The sequence below is a fragment of the Pan troglodytes genome, chromosome 13 (genome assembly GCF_028858775.2).
Source record: "Pan troglodytes isolate AG18354 chromosome 13, NHGRI_mPanTro3-v2.0_pri, whole genome shotgun sequence".
In the NCBI taxonomy this organism is placed as follows: domain Eukaryota; kingdom Metazoa; phylum Chordata; class Mammalia; order Primates; family Hominidae; genus Pan; species Pan troglodytes.
Genome location: NC_072411.2, coordinates 72,414,429 through 72,429,101, shown reverse-complemented (window position 1 = coordinate 72,429,101; position 14,673 = coordinate 72,414,429). Strand labels below are relative to the sequence as shown.

The 14,673-nt window shown below is 38.5% G+C and overlaps 1 protein-coding gene across 1 annotated transcript in view; it reads right to left on the bottom strand.

Moving 5' to 3' along the window:
- Window positions 1–14,673, bottom strand: part of MYO3B (myosin IIIB) — a 477,280-nt gene that overhangs the window by 273,275 nt on the left and 189,332 nt on the right. Inside the window, exons 9-10 of the mRNA XM_525960.6 lie at window positions 13,051–13,206; window positions 343–439 (exon numbers count right to left, since the gene is read on the bottom strand). Coding sequence (XP_525960.6) covers window positions 343–439; window positions 13,051–13,206 — 253 coding nt within the window. The remainder of the gene's footprint in view (window positions 1–342; window positions 440–13,050; window positions 13,207–14,673) is intronic.

Genomic DNA, 14,673 nt, shown 5'->3' with positions numbered 1-14,673 from the left:
TGAAGAACAAACAACTTCTTAAGGGTTAATTGAAATATTTTATCAAATTTTATCAAACAAAATATTTTCAGCTGATATAATCCATCATTAAGGCTACAATATAAAGAGCTTTATTGCAAAAATCCAAATCCTTTTCTCTTCATCATTCTAGGGGCTATCTAAATAAACACAGCACAGGATCATAGTCACAGCAACTGAATGCTCCCTGAACTTCATCCCATAGCTACACAAACAATAAAATTTTCAGATGACCTTAGGAGGACATGGTCTACAACAGAAAGTTCAGACCATTCACATGAAACAAATGTCTTCAATGAGAATTGTCTACTAAATATTTAGTACCTCATCCAGAACCTCTAGGTTGACCAAATCATCCTCAAGGCAGTATTTTTCAGCATCTTCCACATGATAAGTTCTTCTGGTATGCATCCTCTCATGCCTAGAAATTTATCAAGAGAGTTTAAGCATTAAGACAGCAAATAATGTAGCAGAAAGTGGGCAGCAAGCATGGCTCATTCACAATCTTATCACATGATATGTTCAGAGACTTCAGAGACAGGGACAGGAAGTCCAGTCCAGGTCCCCAAGCTTTTCCTGCCACTGTAGAACTATTGGGATAAAGTGATCTCCATAGTTCAAGTCTACTTCCTGCCAGAGTGAGGAGTGTTACCAAATGGGCCCACCTAATACACATACTTGCTTTTCTTAAACGCCAAAGACAGCACTTCCAGAATAAACACCTCTGACTTCTGCTCAGTGTCAGACACATAGTTCTCACTGGGGTATAGCCATAAGTGCCTTACTTCCCTTGAGGTCCCCTTGCTCTATCTACCAGCACCACCCCCAACTTTTGTGATAGTTTTTAACCTACGTAACACTTTCAGAGATTAATATAGTAAATACCAAATAATTGATCACTGTTTATGTTTTTTCTATTTATGTGAAATCCCTTTGTGACCCTTGTCCCATCCCACTCCTCTCTCCTGAGGTGACCACTATTTGATGGGTTTCCTTCCAGTCTATTTTTAAATATTGGTCATATGCATATAGATACCCATGAGCAATATACAGGTTCTGTATGTTTAGTTATAAAAATGATATCATACTTAGGTTTTATACTGTAAGCTTACTTTTTTCATTAAACATTATGATTTTTAAACTCTATTTATCTATCTATCTACCTATCTACCTTACCCACTTACCTACCTACCTAGTTCAGTCACTTTAATCACTGGGTAGTATTATACTTTATGAATATGTACCTATTTATTTACTCAGTCCGATGGGGGGGGTTGTTTTTAAAATTTTATTTATTTATTTAGTAATTTTTAGAGATGGGGTCTTGCTCTGTCACCAGGCTGAAATGCAGTGGCATAGTCATAGCTCACTGCAGCCTCAAACTCCTGGGCTCAAGCAACCCTCCCCACTCAGCCTCTCAACTAGCTGGTACTAGAAGTATGCACTATTGTGCCTGGCTAATTTTTTAAAATTATTTATTGTAGAGATGGAGTTTTGCTTTGTTGTCCAGGCTAATCTCGAACTTCTGGCTTCAAGTGATCCTGCCACCTTGGCCTCTCAAAGTGCTGGGATTACAGGCATATGCCACTGCACCCGGCCTACTCAGTCCTATGTTGATCAACATTTAGGCTGATTCCAATTTTTTTGCTACTAGTAATAATGCAACACTTAAAGCTTTATACACATCTTTTTGTGTATATATGTGAGTTTTTCTCCTGGAGGGCACTGTTCACTAGGGATTTAAAAATCTTGTTTGATAATCAGTAATAATCCCCTCTGGTATACTAAAATATAGCTCTTTAAGGTTTAAAATTAATTCAAGGTCAAAGTAGGCCTTCCCGTAATTCCTTTCATAAACTCATCACTCCTCAATGCGGTTTAGGAGGAAAGCATTGGCTAGAAGAGCTCTGGACCCTAGTTTCAGAGTTGCGAGCAATGTGGTATGAGACACTCAGCAAATCCCTTAACAGCCAGTATATCAGTTTTCTTCATCTATAAATAGAATTACTCATAACTGATCTGTCTATCTCCCAGGTAGCTGTGAAAGCACATATAGTCATGGATATAAAAATGCAATAAAGTTGAAAACATGTACTAATTATTATTCTTACATCCTTGTTAACATTTGGAATCAACAATTTGCATAACTACACACATTACTCTGAATATCATTGACTAAACAAAATCATACATAAACTGTCCTACATACTGTAAATTCACTAGCCCAGAAGCATAACTTCTTGATTCTTCTCTGTCGCTTTTATGCCCATCAACATCACAGCTTATGAGGATATCACCCACCAATACAATTCTATCTAGCTAGATGCTAGAAGCTGGTGTTGACTGAAAGTTTTATGGTAAGTACCAGCTAGAAGTCATGGAATCTTGATGTACACCCCACCCTTTGGTATGCATTTCACAAAAGTAGGTAAAAAGGAAGAAGCAAACTTATCAGCTCTGCATATTGAGTCTTGAGTTTATAATGCAATATTAATGGCCAAATAAAACGGATTTCTCTCTTTCTAGCCTATTAAGTTAAATCTTACCTTTCAATCTCCATCACTGATAAATTTGAAAACAGATATTTGAAGCATGCTACTAGTCATCTCCAGTCCTAGAACCAGTTTTGCTGCTAATTCATATAAAGGTCCAAAGTAGAATGAAGCTTAATTTTTATTTAATCAAATCAAATTTATAACCTAAGCAGTTCAAAATTATTAAACAGAATTATTTATCTGTGACTTTACATATTGGTGATGGCAAAGAAAAATCAAATTGGTTTGTAATACAGATTTTTACTAAAACTCAGAGCTGCTGCCTGCCTCTAGCTAGCCATTTTGTTAAATAAAACAGCAGGAGGATACATATTTCCGATCAAAATCCCCTTCACATAAAACCTAAGAATAATTTTGCTTGAAGTTAATCAAAAAACAAAATACTGGCTGGGTGCAGTGGTTCACGTCTGTAATCCCAGCACTTTGGGAGGCCAAGGCGGGTGGATCACAAGGTCAAGAGATTAAGACCATCCTGGCCAACATGGTGAAACCCCGTCTCTACCAAAAATACAAAAATTAGCTAGGCGTGGTGGTGCACGCCTGTAGCCCCAGCTACTCAGGAGGCTGAGGCAGGAGAATTGCTTGAACCCGGGAGGCGGAGGTTGCAGTGAGCCGGGATCAAGCCACTGCATGCCAACCTGGCAACAGAGCAAGATTCCGTCTCAAAAAAAAAAAAAAAATTGTACCACATTTTCATGAAATAATTAAATTACCATATTAAATTCAGCTAGTTTGTATCCTTCCTACATTTATATCTTATAATTGCATATTCTGCACATCATTTGACAAAGAAAATCAATAATTAAAAAATTACCTCAGATCTGGTTCTGGTCAAGATGGAGTAAGCCCTCTCCACTCCTCACTGAAGACAACTAAATACCCTTGTCAGAATGCATGGAGCAGCTATCTTAAGACTCTGAGAAGTAAATTGTAACAGGCAGACTGGGGAAGGAAGTCAGAACTCAAAATACCACTGAACCAATGGTGAGTTTTCCAGGCTTTTTTTCCTTCAGTAACTCCTGACCTGGATTTAATGGCAGCCTGAGCTGCATACAGAAATGCCAAGCTTCACATTGGATGACATTTTTATAGCCAACTAAAAATGGAAGCACGGACCAAACCTTACTTGCAATCTCACAAATAGATGCAGTCTAGTAGAAAGTTTTAATTTTCAGTGTGAATATACACAATGCAATATCACTAGGATCAACATTGGTATCTTCTGAGCCTGAAGCAGATTGTATGCTATGCCAATCTGTCTCACAGATATAACTTCCAAGAATCATGCAGATGTTGTCTGCAAATCTGAGCTTGATTCTTGTAAAAAATCTTCCCCAATAATATTGTATTAACAAAAAATAACTTTTTAAAAATTTTAACTGCTATTAGTAGCAATGTGTGGCCTCTTTCCATGCTTACAGGTGATCAAATTCTTTAGAAATATTTGCTCCTAAAAGTGAAGTAGGCAATCTAGAAGTGGATGTAGATGCAAGACTTCTCTACTCTGATAAAGACCACTTCGTTTTCTCAACCAGAAAAAAAATATATATGTGTAGCACTATTTCTGCCTTCCACAACTAGTGTTCTTTGGAAACTGCTGCCCGCTTAACTTTCCTCCTCTGGCTGTGGGGTTTGGAGGGTCTATCGTAGAGAAAAAGCATTATTTATTTCAATTTTTATCTCCTTTAAAAATATTATCCTAGACTTTGCATAAGCTTATAAAAAGTGTTACGTTGTTTTATATTTCTCTATTTTTAGTTGAAATTAATAAAAATAAACTTGGTTTAATTTTTTTCAATTTTATTGAGTTAAGTGATTTGTGTCATTAGTAACTATAGATCTTAATTTCCTTTAAATTCACATGCTCCATCTAGTGCCCTACTTGAGAATAGGACCTACTATCAATTTTTGCTGAAGAATTCCTCATTTAATGTGAAAATTACAGATCTCCAACTAAAAGCTACTTGGATTGAGTATTCCAAAGCTCAGAGGAATGGAGACATAGATAAATGAATGGATAAACAGCAAAAAACATTCTACTAAATCAAAAGGTATGTGGTAAGGCACCGTAGTTTTAATGGCTCAGAAGACGTTTTCAAATTCCAGTAAAGTTTATATTGCTTTTCTTAGATTTCCTACTTGTTTTTATGAGTTTGTAAGTATGTTGGCTGCCAAGGCTGGCTTCTCAGACAAACAGAGTTTGCGAGTTGGAGCTTAGAGGGAAAGTCTTGGCTTGGACTGGTTCCTGGAGTTTGCTTTTGGTGTGGCAGTGGAGCGGGAGAGTGTGGAGAGCAGGACGGGCCTTAGGTTTCAGGGATCAGGTAAAGGGGAAACTGGTGCCTGAATCCATGGATCAAGTAGGGTGGGAATGAGGGCAAGTCTGTACCATCAAGTCCAAGGAAATGGGTGCAGCGTAAGAATAGAATCTGAAGAACGGGAAAGACAGAGCCAGAGGTAGAGGCTGGGAGTTCCCCTAAGACAACAGTGGGCATAGATGAGGTAGAGGATGGGGGTCTTTGTTAAAATCTCTGGCCCAGCCAGTGAGTGGGAAAGGAGCTTTAGAGGGCACCAAACTGGTTCAAACACTAGAAGAATTATTCCCATGAAATAAACTCCTAAAGTGTTGCAGCTTTCACTCTAGTTTAATCTCTATATCTGCATTATGGTTAAAACCATTTCTGTGTCATTGTTCTCTAATATCTCATCACTGGGCCTGCTAGCTTCTTTGTTTGAGCTGCTAGTCCTATGAACTATATTGACAAACATATTTTGCCCAAAAGTGACTCATTAATCAATTAGCCTCTTTCTGTCTGCCAGTTATGCCTATGGAAGTGGAGGCTTCCATGTAGGTAGGTACAAACAGAGCTGCAAGAACTTCACGTAGGTGAGACAGGATACGCTCTTCCCTTCACTCCCCAACTATGATGAAGAACAAGTAATAGAAAAAGGTGCTCTAAATCATAACTCAAACATGAGAAGGAAACAAATTCTTCTAACTTATCAATTCAGCCTAATAATAATAACAACAAGCAATATACTCCTAAGAAGTTAATCTCTGCACTGAGAAATGCCTGCTGGCTTCTTAGAGAGTCACTCTGTGTCAGTACCATTGTGAAGGTCACCTCTGCCTCTGCTCCTCCACACCCAGGATAAGAACCCTCTCCTCCGTCCAAGAGTGGAACTGCAAAAAGTGGAGAATGACTATCACTGTTACCAGATTCCAGATGGAAAAGGAAGTAAAATTTGTTGCGGATAGAGGCAAAAAAAAAAAAAAAAAAAAGAGAGAGAGGGAATAAGGAAAAAGGTGCAGGCTCAAAGATGTCAGTCCTCAAGAATCTAGGACAAAAGCCTCCATGGCCATAGAGAGAACTCAGGGATCACTCCCTTATCACTACATTCAATGGATTCCATATAAGAAAGAAAACATTACTCAAAACTGAGAATAGAGTACTGTTACTACACCAAGGTCAGTGATGTTGAATATTTCTTCTAAATGTTTATTTCCATTCAATATACCCTTTGATAACAGAGCCAATGAAAGAGGGACTTTTATTTTACTGTAACTATATAATAATGGACCTCAAACGAGAAAAACAATAGCAGACCATTGAGGAATGACATTATTCTACTGAGAGTCAAATATGGACAGAGATAGCAGCTGGATACCTTTAACTACATGAGCTGTATCTTGACCCTGAACTTAAGGCTATGTCTTTCAAACAATACAATGCATAAATTTTAAAATAGGAGAATTGTTTGGGTGGAAATTATTATAGTATCTGCCCATTTTTCATCTAAGCACAGTTTTGGCCAGAATCCCAATAAATCAGCATCTTATCATTAATCATATTAAACAGTATTTGATATACCCGACTTCTCTAAGCGGCAAAAATCAGTAACACCAGCATAAAATTAATATTAACTAACGTACTCATTTGTAGATAGACAGATATAGGTATAGATAGATAGCAGATACTAATTATAGCAAGGTGTAGATTTATTTCTTCTGTTAGGAAGATAAAAGGATATTTAACCTCCTGTGTGTTAAGCTTCTTCAGCACTTTATGAAGTAATCTTTCTGGAGTTACTCATTTACATAAGAACCCAATAACCCATTAGTGTATATAATATGGGGTGCTCTGTGTGTGTGTGTGTGTGTGTGCATGCGTGCACATATTTGAAGGTAGAAGAGGGAGAGAGTGAGCAAGGATTACTGGGGAAAACTAGCAGTTAAATAGTGAGAAATCTGTTTTTAAAGGTCATTGCTGCAGGTTGAAAAGAAATCAAAAGCTGAAGTCATTGTTTTAATCAGCCTCAGGCAAATTGCAAGGGCAACATTACAACCCATTCAACAGAGCAGAAAAAAAAAACCCAGCAACTTAATTCTTCTACCAAGTAATACTTAGAACAGACCCTTGGCATTTAGGGTTTAACATCTGTGGTTCCAGCTAGTACCAAGCCACCTGCAGGGGCAGGGCATGCTGGATCTTGTAATTTTACTGAGGTTCACGGTTGAGTTCATGGTGGTGGCAGAGACAATCGAGTCCTTTCCCTGCCTCCACTCACATTCCAGAGAGTGGTTTCACTCTTCTCCCAATAACCCTTGTAAAATGATACAAAGCATGTTTTCAATCTACTTCTCTGAACTTTAACAGTGAGATGACATACCAGATGATACTAATGAATTCAGGGATTTGCAAAACTGGTTTGGGGAAGAAGTCGTCTTTTTGCAGATCAAGGAAATAGGTGCTGATATAAAGGAAATGACCAAATAGTTTAAAAACACCTCCAACAGATGAAGTAACAATGTACCTTCAGCCCATTGTTCACATAGTTTTAGGGCTTCTTTAGCCCTTTAGGGCTCACTCTTTTAAAAGAGTAAGACTTGGATTAATAACTGCTCTATTGTACCTGAATCAAATACATGCACTGGCACAATTATAATTTACTGGAAAAACTTAAATTCCAATGGTGTCATGCATACACTATAATCAGCATCAGGTAATGGTATCTATCAAATCTCAAATAGTACAATATCACTTCTCCACAGGTGCCTCTGCTGTCCTGTATCTATATCTGTAGTGTGTGTGTGTATATGTGTGTGTGTATGTATGCATATATATATATATATATATATATATAGTGAAATAGGGATGAATCACATCCTGGCTTTCCAAAAAGCACTCAGAAAAGCCTGAATGGTTAGACCCAGGAGAGGTGAGACAAGGGACTAACAAACTCAAGCCCTCCATGCACAGTACAGCTTCTGCTCTATGTGAACAAGCCCTCCATGATTCTTAGCCTTGTTTTTGAATACTCTTGAATATGTGCCATAACTGAGATGGATCTGATCTAAGAGTTCCTCAACCTGTCAACACTTAAAAAACATTTCTTTCTATTCCACTGAAGTTGCCCACAAGCTCAGCTATCCTTAGTTCCTAATTATCTATCAAAAGTTCCTAGGATCTCAGTTCTACAATCCCTTTTCTCATCATCCCCTCACTGAATCTGCTCTTCATCTTTGTTGTAATAGCCAGTCCCAGGACTAGATCAGCCTCAAAGTCAATAAGCCAGTCTGGTGTCACTTTCTTCCCTACCCATAAAGATCCCAAGGCCACTCTTCTACTAACCTCGATTCCCTTGCTTCCTTGCCCACTCATCATGTCCACTGAAGTCAGTCTCTAGCCTGAAGAAGACCATAATGTCTGCTTCTCTACTCCTAACTCCTTGCTGCTAAGAGTTAATTGAGATGACAGATGAGAAAGGCGGCAGTGGTGATGGTGCATTTTCTGAGAGTTTCTAGTGCCAAGTGTTGTCCTGAATGCTCTACATGCATTCTTAGACACTGATTAACTTCACTACAATAGGATGCTATTCAGTTGCATTCTACCTGGGTTTTCTATGCTATTAAGCAATCATGATGTCGATCTTTAATTGACCCTTTATCATATTCCTCATAGTGAATATCTCAAAGATTTAACGCTTCCCTGGAGTCCACAATCCACTCCCAACTCTGAAACCTTGCTAAGTTGTTTTTTTTTCTTTAAAGGCCATTCAACATGAATTTCCTCACAATGCCTCCTCTCCTAAGTTTTCTGAGTACTTTTATCTAACCTTTCTGTGTCTTTCCCAACTTAGAGTTTCTGTCTTTCTAAAGTCAACCTTCCTTTTAGGCCCCTGACTCACTCCCTCTTGCTTCCTCCATTCCTTCCTCTCTCTTCTGTCTTCGTTGTCTCCCTCTTTATATATATCCTTCCCCTTTACCTGTCCAAGTGTTCCCCCATCCTTTAAGAACTTGCATTCTTCCCTGCATCCTGCTCAAACTACCAACTTCTCTCTCCCCTGGGAAAAGTACTAAAGTGGACTGAACATTCCTTACCTTTGCAGGAATGGTAAGAAAGTTTTCCCTGTAGATTATAGGTTTCATTACTCTGTATCAGCTCTCAAATCCAAAAAGAGTTGCTACAGCTGGAGGGCCCAGGACTGCCTAGACCATTGAAGAACTCTCTTTTGGGCAGAAAGCTGGAAGCTTTGTGTAATATCTGGAAGTACTTGGCATTGCATTTGATAGACTATGAAGACGTGTCTTGCAATTTCTACATGATTGCATTGTGAACCAGGCCAGGGAGGCAGCCCAGTTTGGGTAGGCTCCAACACACTTCTCTGTTTCCCTAATCTCCCTCAATCAATCCATCACTAAGTCCTGACAATATCATTATTTTAATATCTTCTGCCATCTGTAATTACTATGATCTGCTCACTAGTTCCCTGGCTGCAGCCTTGCCCTGCTTCATTCTCCATACTGCAATCAGAACAACTTTCTGGAACTCTTCAATGGCTCCCTAGCACCTAAGAAACAAATTCAAGCTCCTTAGGCCCATAATGACGTGGCTCCTGTCTACCTTGTCTCTCCCTCCCACCTACCCCATGCCAAGCTCCAGCCATGTCAACTAATTGTTCACCAGATTCCCCAAGCTCTCTCTAGCCCTTGTGCCTTGCCCTTTGCTCATTGCTCTTTCTTTCCCCTCTACCCCGAATAACCCCCTTTCCTTGACTATCTTTGATTTGTTCTTCAGGGCAGTTCAAGGATCATCTACCCAGTAGCTCCAGGGCATCTTCCCCTACCATCCCAACCCCAGACTGACTTAGGTGTCTTTACCAGGTGCTCTGGGAGGTATCCCAGGCATTCCTTTATCTAGGTACTTTTCATTTTGAACTGTTCTCACCTGATTCTTGTCTCTATCACACACCAGACTATTAGCTCTTTATCAGGAACTGCATCTGATTTGCCTTTGTAGTCCCTCTGTTCAGCATAGGGCCTGACACATACACATGTATAAATGCCTCTTGAATGAATAAATTAGATATTGAATAAGAGATAAAATGGGATATTGTAAACATTCAGTACCTCAGTAGTGTTTATTTTCATGATCTTGTACAGTAAGTAAAAAGATGAATTTGCACAGATTATGGGCAAGAGGTAGTTAGTGTTAAAAAGAAATGAAAGACTCAGAATTAAATAGACCTTGTACACTACTTCTACTACTAACATTTATGGAGGTTGCATTATTCTAAGCATTTTACATGTATTGACTCACTTAACCCTCAAAATAACCCCCATTTTATAGAAGAAACTTTGGAAGAGAAAGATTAAAAACTTATCCAGTTAGTGGCTGGCCTGAGATCCAAACCTGGCAGAGCAATAGATTTTTTTCTTTGTTGTTTTTTGTTTTTTGTTTTTTTTTTTTGAGACAGGGTCTCACTCTGTTGCCCAGGCTGGAGTGCAGTGGTGCAATCACAGTTTGCTGCAGCCTCAAACTCCTGGGCTCAAGTGATCCTGCCATGTCAGGCTCCGGGGACTACAGGCATGTGCCACCATGCACGGCTAATTTTTCTTTTATTTTTTATTATTTATTTAATTTTTTTAGTAGAGATGAGGTCTTGCTATAGTGACCAGCCTGGTCTCAAACTCCTGGGCTCAAGTGATCCTCCTATCTCAGCCTCCCAACGTGCTGGGATTACACGTGTGAGCCACCACACCCTGCCAAGCCAGTGGTTTTAACCACCACATTGCACTGCCTGCCGGGTGGCCATAACTGTGCAGAAAAATGATGAGTGGGTAATTAGGCCTCAATCATCTATATACTCGCCTCAATTTTTCTGGTTTTTTTTTTTTTTCTGCTTTAACTTGAAAAACCACAGCTTTAAATATATTGATTTATCAGCCTGGAATGATATTTGAGAGTTTTTCCTGGTGGGCTGAAAAACATCTATGTAGCCAGCTCCTTGCCAGTTGCTAAGAGGAAGTAATAGTACAAGAGAGGTGGCAGGTTAAGTGTCAATTACGTGCACTGTGTTTCCTTTGGAATTAATTTTCCCACATCCTAAGGAAGTGTCTGTTTAAAGTGTTGATACCTATTTGTGAGGTTGTATTTTTTTTTTAATGATAATTCAAAGAAACACAAACCACTGAGTGAAACTCAAGATTACAAAGACCCTGTGAGAAGCCTTTGCCACCACATGAGGCTTCTGACATCAAAGGAGTTAACAAAGATAAAGAGAAATTAGAGAAAGGGGATGAGAGAGGCTGGTGTTACAATTTTCTATGGTAAAAGAAGAAAGGTTTTGGGTTTTTTTTTTTTTTTTTTTTTTAGACAGTGTCTTGCTCTGTCGCCCAGGCTGGAGTGCAGTGGCACGATCTCAGCTCACTGCAACCTCCGCCTCCCAGGTTTAAGCAATTCTCCTGCCTCAGCCTCCCGAGCAGCTGGGATTACAGGTGCCTGCCACTACGCCCAGCTAATTTTCTGTATTTTTAGTAGAGACAGGGTGTCACCATGTTGGCCAGGCTGTTCTCAAACTCCTGACCTTGTGATTCGTCCACCTCGGCCTCCCAAAGTGCTGGGATTACAGGCGTGAGCCACTGCACCTGGCCTGTTCTTTTTCTTTTCGAAAAAAAAAGAAAAAAAGAGAGAGAGAGAGAGAGCATAGATCTGGACAGGCAAAGTCAGGCAAATATGAAAATCCAGATAGCTTGGCAAATGAAGTCTTAGAAATCATTCCATGGCAAATCCTAGAACAGGGAGACAAGGAGGAGATGCTGGATTTGACTCATACCCTTTAAACGTTGGGTTTGTTTTTTGCTTGGTTTGTATTTTCTTTTACTTCGTCTTCATTTTTGGTGGTGGTGGTGCTGTGTGTGTGTGTGTGTGTGTGTGTATGTGTGTGTAGGTGGGTGGTAGGGGTGGTGGCTGGTGTATAGGAACCAAAACAAGGAAGAAAAGAGATTTCAGCTTCCTGGGGCTTAAACACAAGTTCCTACTGCTTCAAAAAGACCCCAAGTCACAAGAATTTCTCTGCATTTCTCTACTCTGTAGGGAGGCCATAGAAACAGAAAAGGCAGTGGAAAAAGGAAACAAGTAGGAAAAAAAATCCACTCTGAGCTATCCAAAAGGGAACCTGGTGGAGAAAAATCAGCAAAATATAGTCACCTTGATACTACGCCTCCAGCTCCAAGAGTTTTGATGCCAATGTTTGGCTTTTTGATTAGTAAACAGTTTTCTGCAGAATACATGAAAATTTCCAGAACTTGTAACTTATGATATTTTATTTTCTTCACCTCCAGTACTTCCAATGTTCTTTTAATAATAATGGACTGGAGCTTATCTACGTCCTGGATGGTTTCATAAAACCAAATAACTGCTGAGCATAGGAAGCAGGTTTATTTGCATTTAATTTTTTTTAAAGAGAAATTCTGCCACCCTCTGGACAGAAATCGAAGATCTATTTCTTAGAGATTTACCAGGGAATACTGTTTAAAGCACTTGCCCCTGAAAATAAACATTTGTATAAAAATCTACCTTCTAAAAAAAAAGGATGAGGTAGGGTAGGAATCACAGTTGCTTTAGATAGCATAAGCAATACCTGAAAAATGTTACTTAAAAATACTAAATCCACTCTAAATAGTTTGAAACTAAAGAGAAAATGGTCTCAGAGCACATTAGAGAAACAGCCTTCAGTGTTTAGCTCATAATCTTTCCAAAATCACTTTACAGCCTGCATTACTGCTCTTCAGTCTACAATGGCCAAGTAAAGGTGTTTCACACAATGTCAGCCATGGTTGCTTTCATACGGTTACCTTTATTGGTAAAAAAAAAAAAAAAAAAAAAAAATCCAAATTTCTGTTAAATGTAAATATATATATTTGTTGATTTTTTAACTAAAGCTAACTGAACACCAGGGCAGAGTAAGATTTCAGCCACTTGAGAGAAATTGGCTGTAAGAGCACAAATGGGCAGTTTGTTTCTGAAGTTCTCCTGCTCTCATCCACTGGGCATGGAGTACTTAATGTCATGTAAATAAAACTCTTAAAAATGCAGGAATGTAATAACTACCAGTAATAACGCTGGGCAAATCAAAACACATGACATGACATTTTTATAAACAACCACAGGGAGAAAGAAGAAAGAGAGTACAGTACCTGGTTTTAGCAACAGGATTTTGATGCTTCTGGTCTTGGAGAACCTTGGCCAGCTGTTTTTGCAGAAACAGAACTTTTCCATGTACTCCTTTAATAAATGGGTGGTCAAGGAGATGTGTGACGGAAGGTCGCCTTTCAAAATCCTTAATAAGACACCTGTTTGCAAAAACCAACAAACAATCCAAAGTACAATCTTAGACACCCTGTTCCCCTATGAATATGGGAGAGGGAGAGAAGGTAAAAGCTCATTTATAAAACCTGATCATTGGTTCATGATACACAGCTCTCTCTTTATTAATATGTACCAGAAAATAGAAAAATAGTAATTCTCTATTAGTTGAATTAATTAAAACATCAGAAATCTGTCTTCGTTTGTTTTAAGCAAAGTTGAAAACACAATTTGTACCATCAACTTGAAGTACTCAAAACACTAAAAATATAGACTGCTCAATTTTCTATCCGCATTTTCATTAGAGAAAAATATTTTCAGTGGAGTCAAGTTGATTTGTATATATACTTTCTTTTAGAAATATGTAGAATTAAATACTATCACCTCAATTAAATCCTAATATATGAAATGCCCCTTGTTTACCGGTAGGGAAAAGGCATCTAGGTGTTAAAAGGAAAAAAACTAATCATAAAGAAACCTTCACAGAAACGCTGGCGCTTGATTTCTAATGTCTTCTGAAGAACCAGAAAAACCACAGAACAGGAAGTGACTACAATATAATTCAGATGAATTGGAATAGAATTATACAAACAGGGAACAAAAAGTCCATTCGAAATGGTAAAAATTGGGTTGCATTTAAACTCTTCTGTGGTTAATTGGTTAAAATCATACCGGCATAACTACTTTCTGTTTTAGATTCAAAATCCTTTTCAAAGCAATGATTTAGTACATTTTGCTGCACCTTCTGTGTTATTCAAGATGATTTTGATACAGGGAAATTTCTAGTGAAATTGAATCTGACGAATATCCCTCCAACTGCCATCACATTTCTATTCTGCGTACCTGCCCTTGGCGAGAGGAAGAAATTTTAACATCTACCCTTTTAAGCCATTTGTCTTTAGCCCACATTGGAGGCTTAGGATAAATGGATGCCATTCTGCCCAATCCATGAAATAAACGTCTTTAGTTTTCTCAACAGTGGAATGCCAGCAACATCTAACATACAACATATTTTTAATGAAATTCACTGACAAATGGTAAAAAACTTCAGCCTCACCTTGAACACCTTTTCAAAACATTTAAGCAGAGCTCTTGAAACAATCCTCAAAAGTTAAATTTACAAAAAAGCTTTAGTTTCTGCAGTTTTCAGTTCAAAACACTTTCATATCCCTTACCTTCTAGTCCTGAAAAGATATTCGGTAAATTTCCCAGTTAGTCCATTTTATAATTGATTCAGGGGATTCCCTATCTATTGGAACTGGAGCTTTCAGCCAGAAAAGCCAACAGAACCTAAATTATCTCCATTCAGCTGCTTGCAGGACTATAAATACCACCTCTGCCTTGCCATGGGAAGAAATACATCATTTGACTTTTATAGGTTCAGGGCTTTTTGTATAATCTATTATTTTTCTGTGAAAAATAAAAAATCAGTGCATATGCTTTAAGAAGACTGT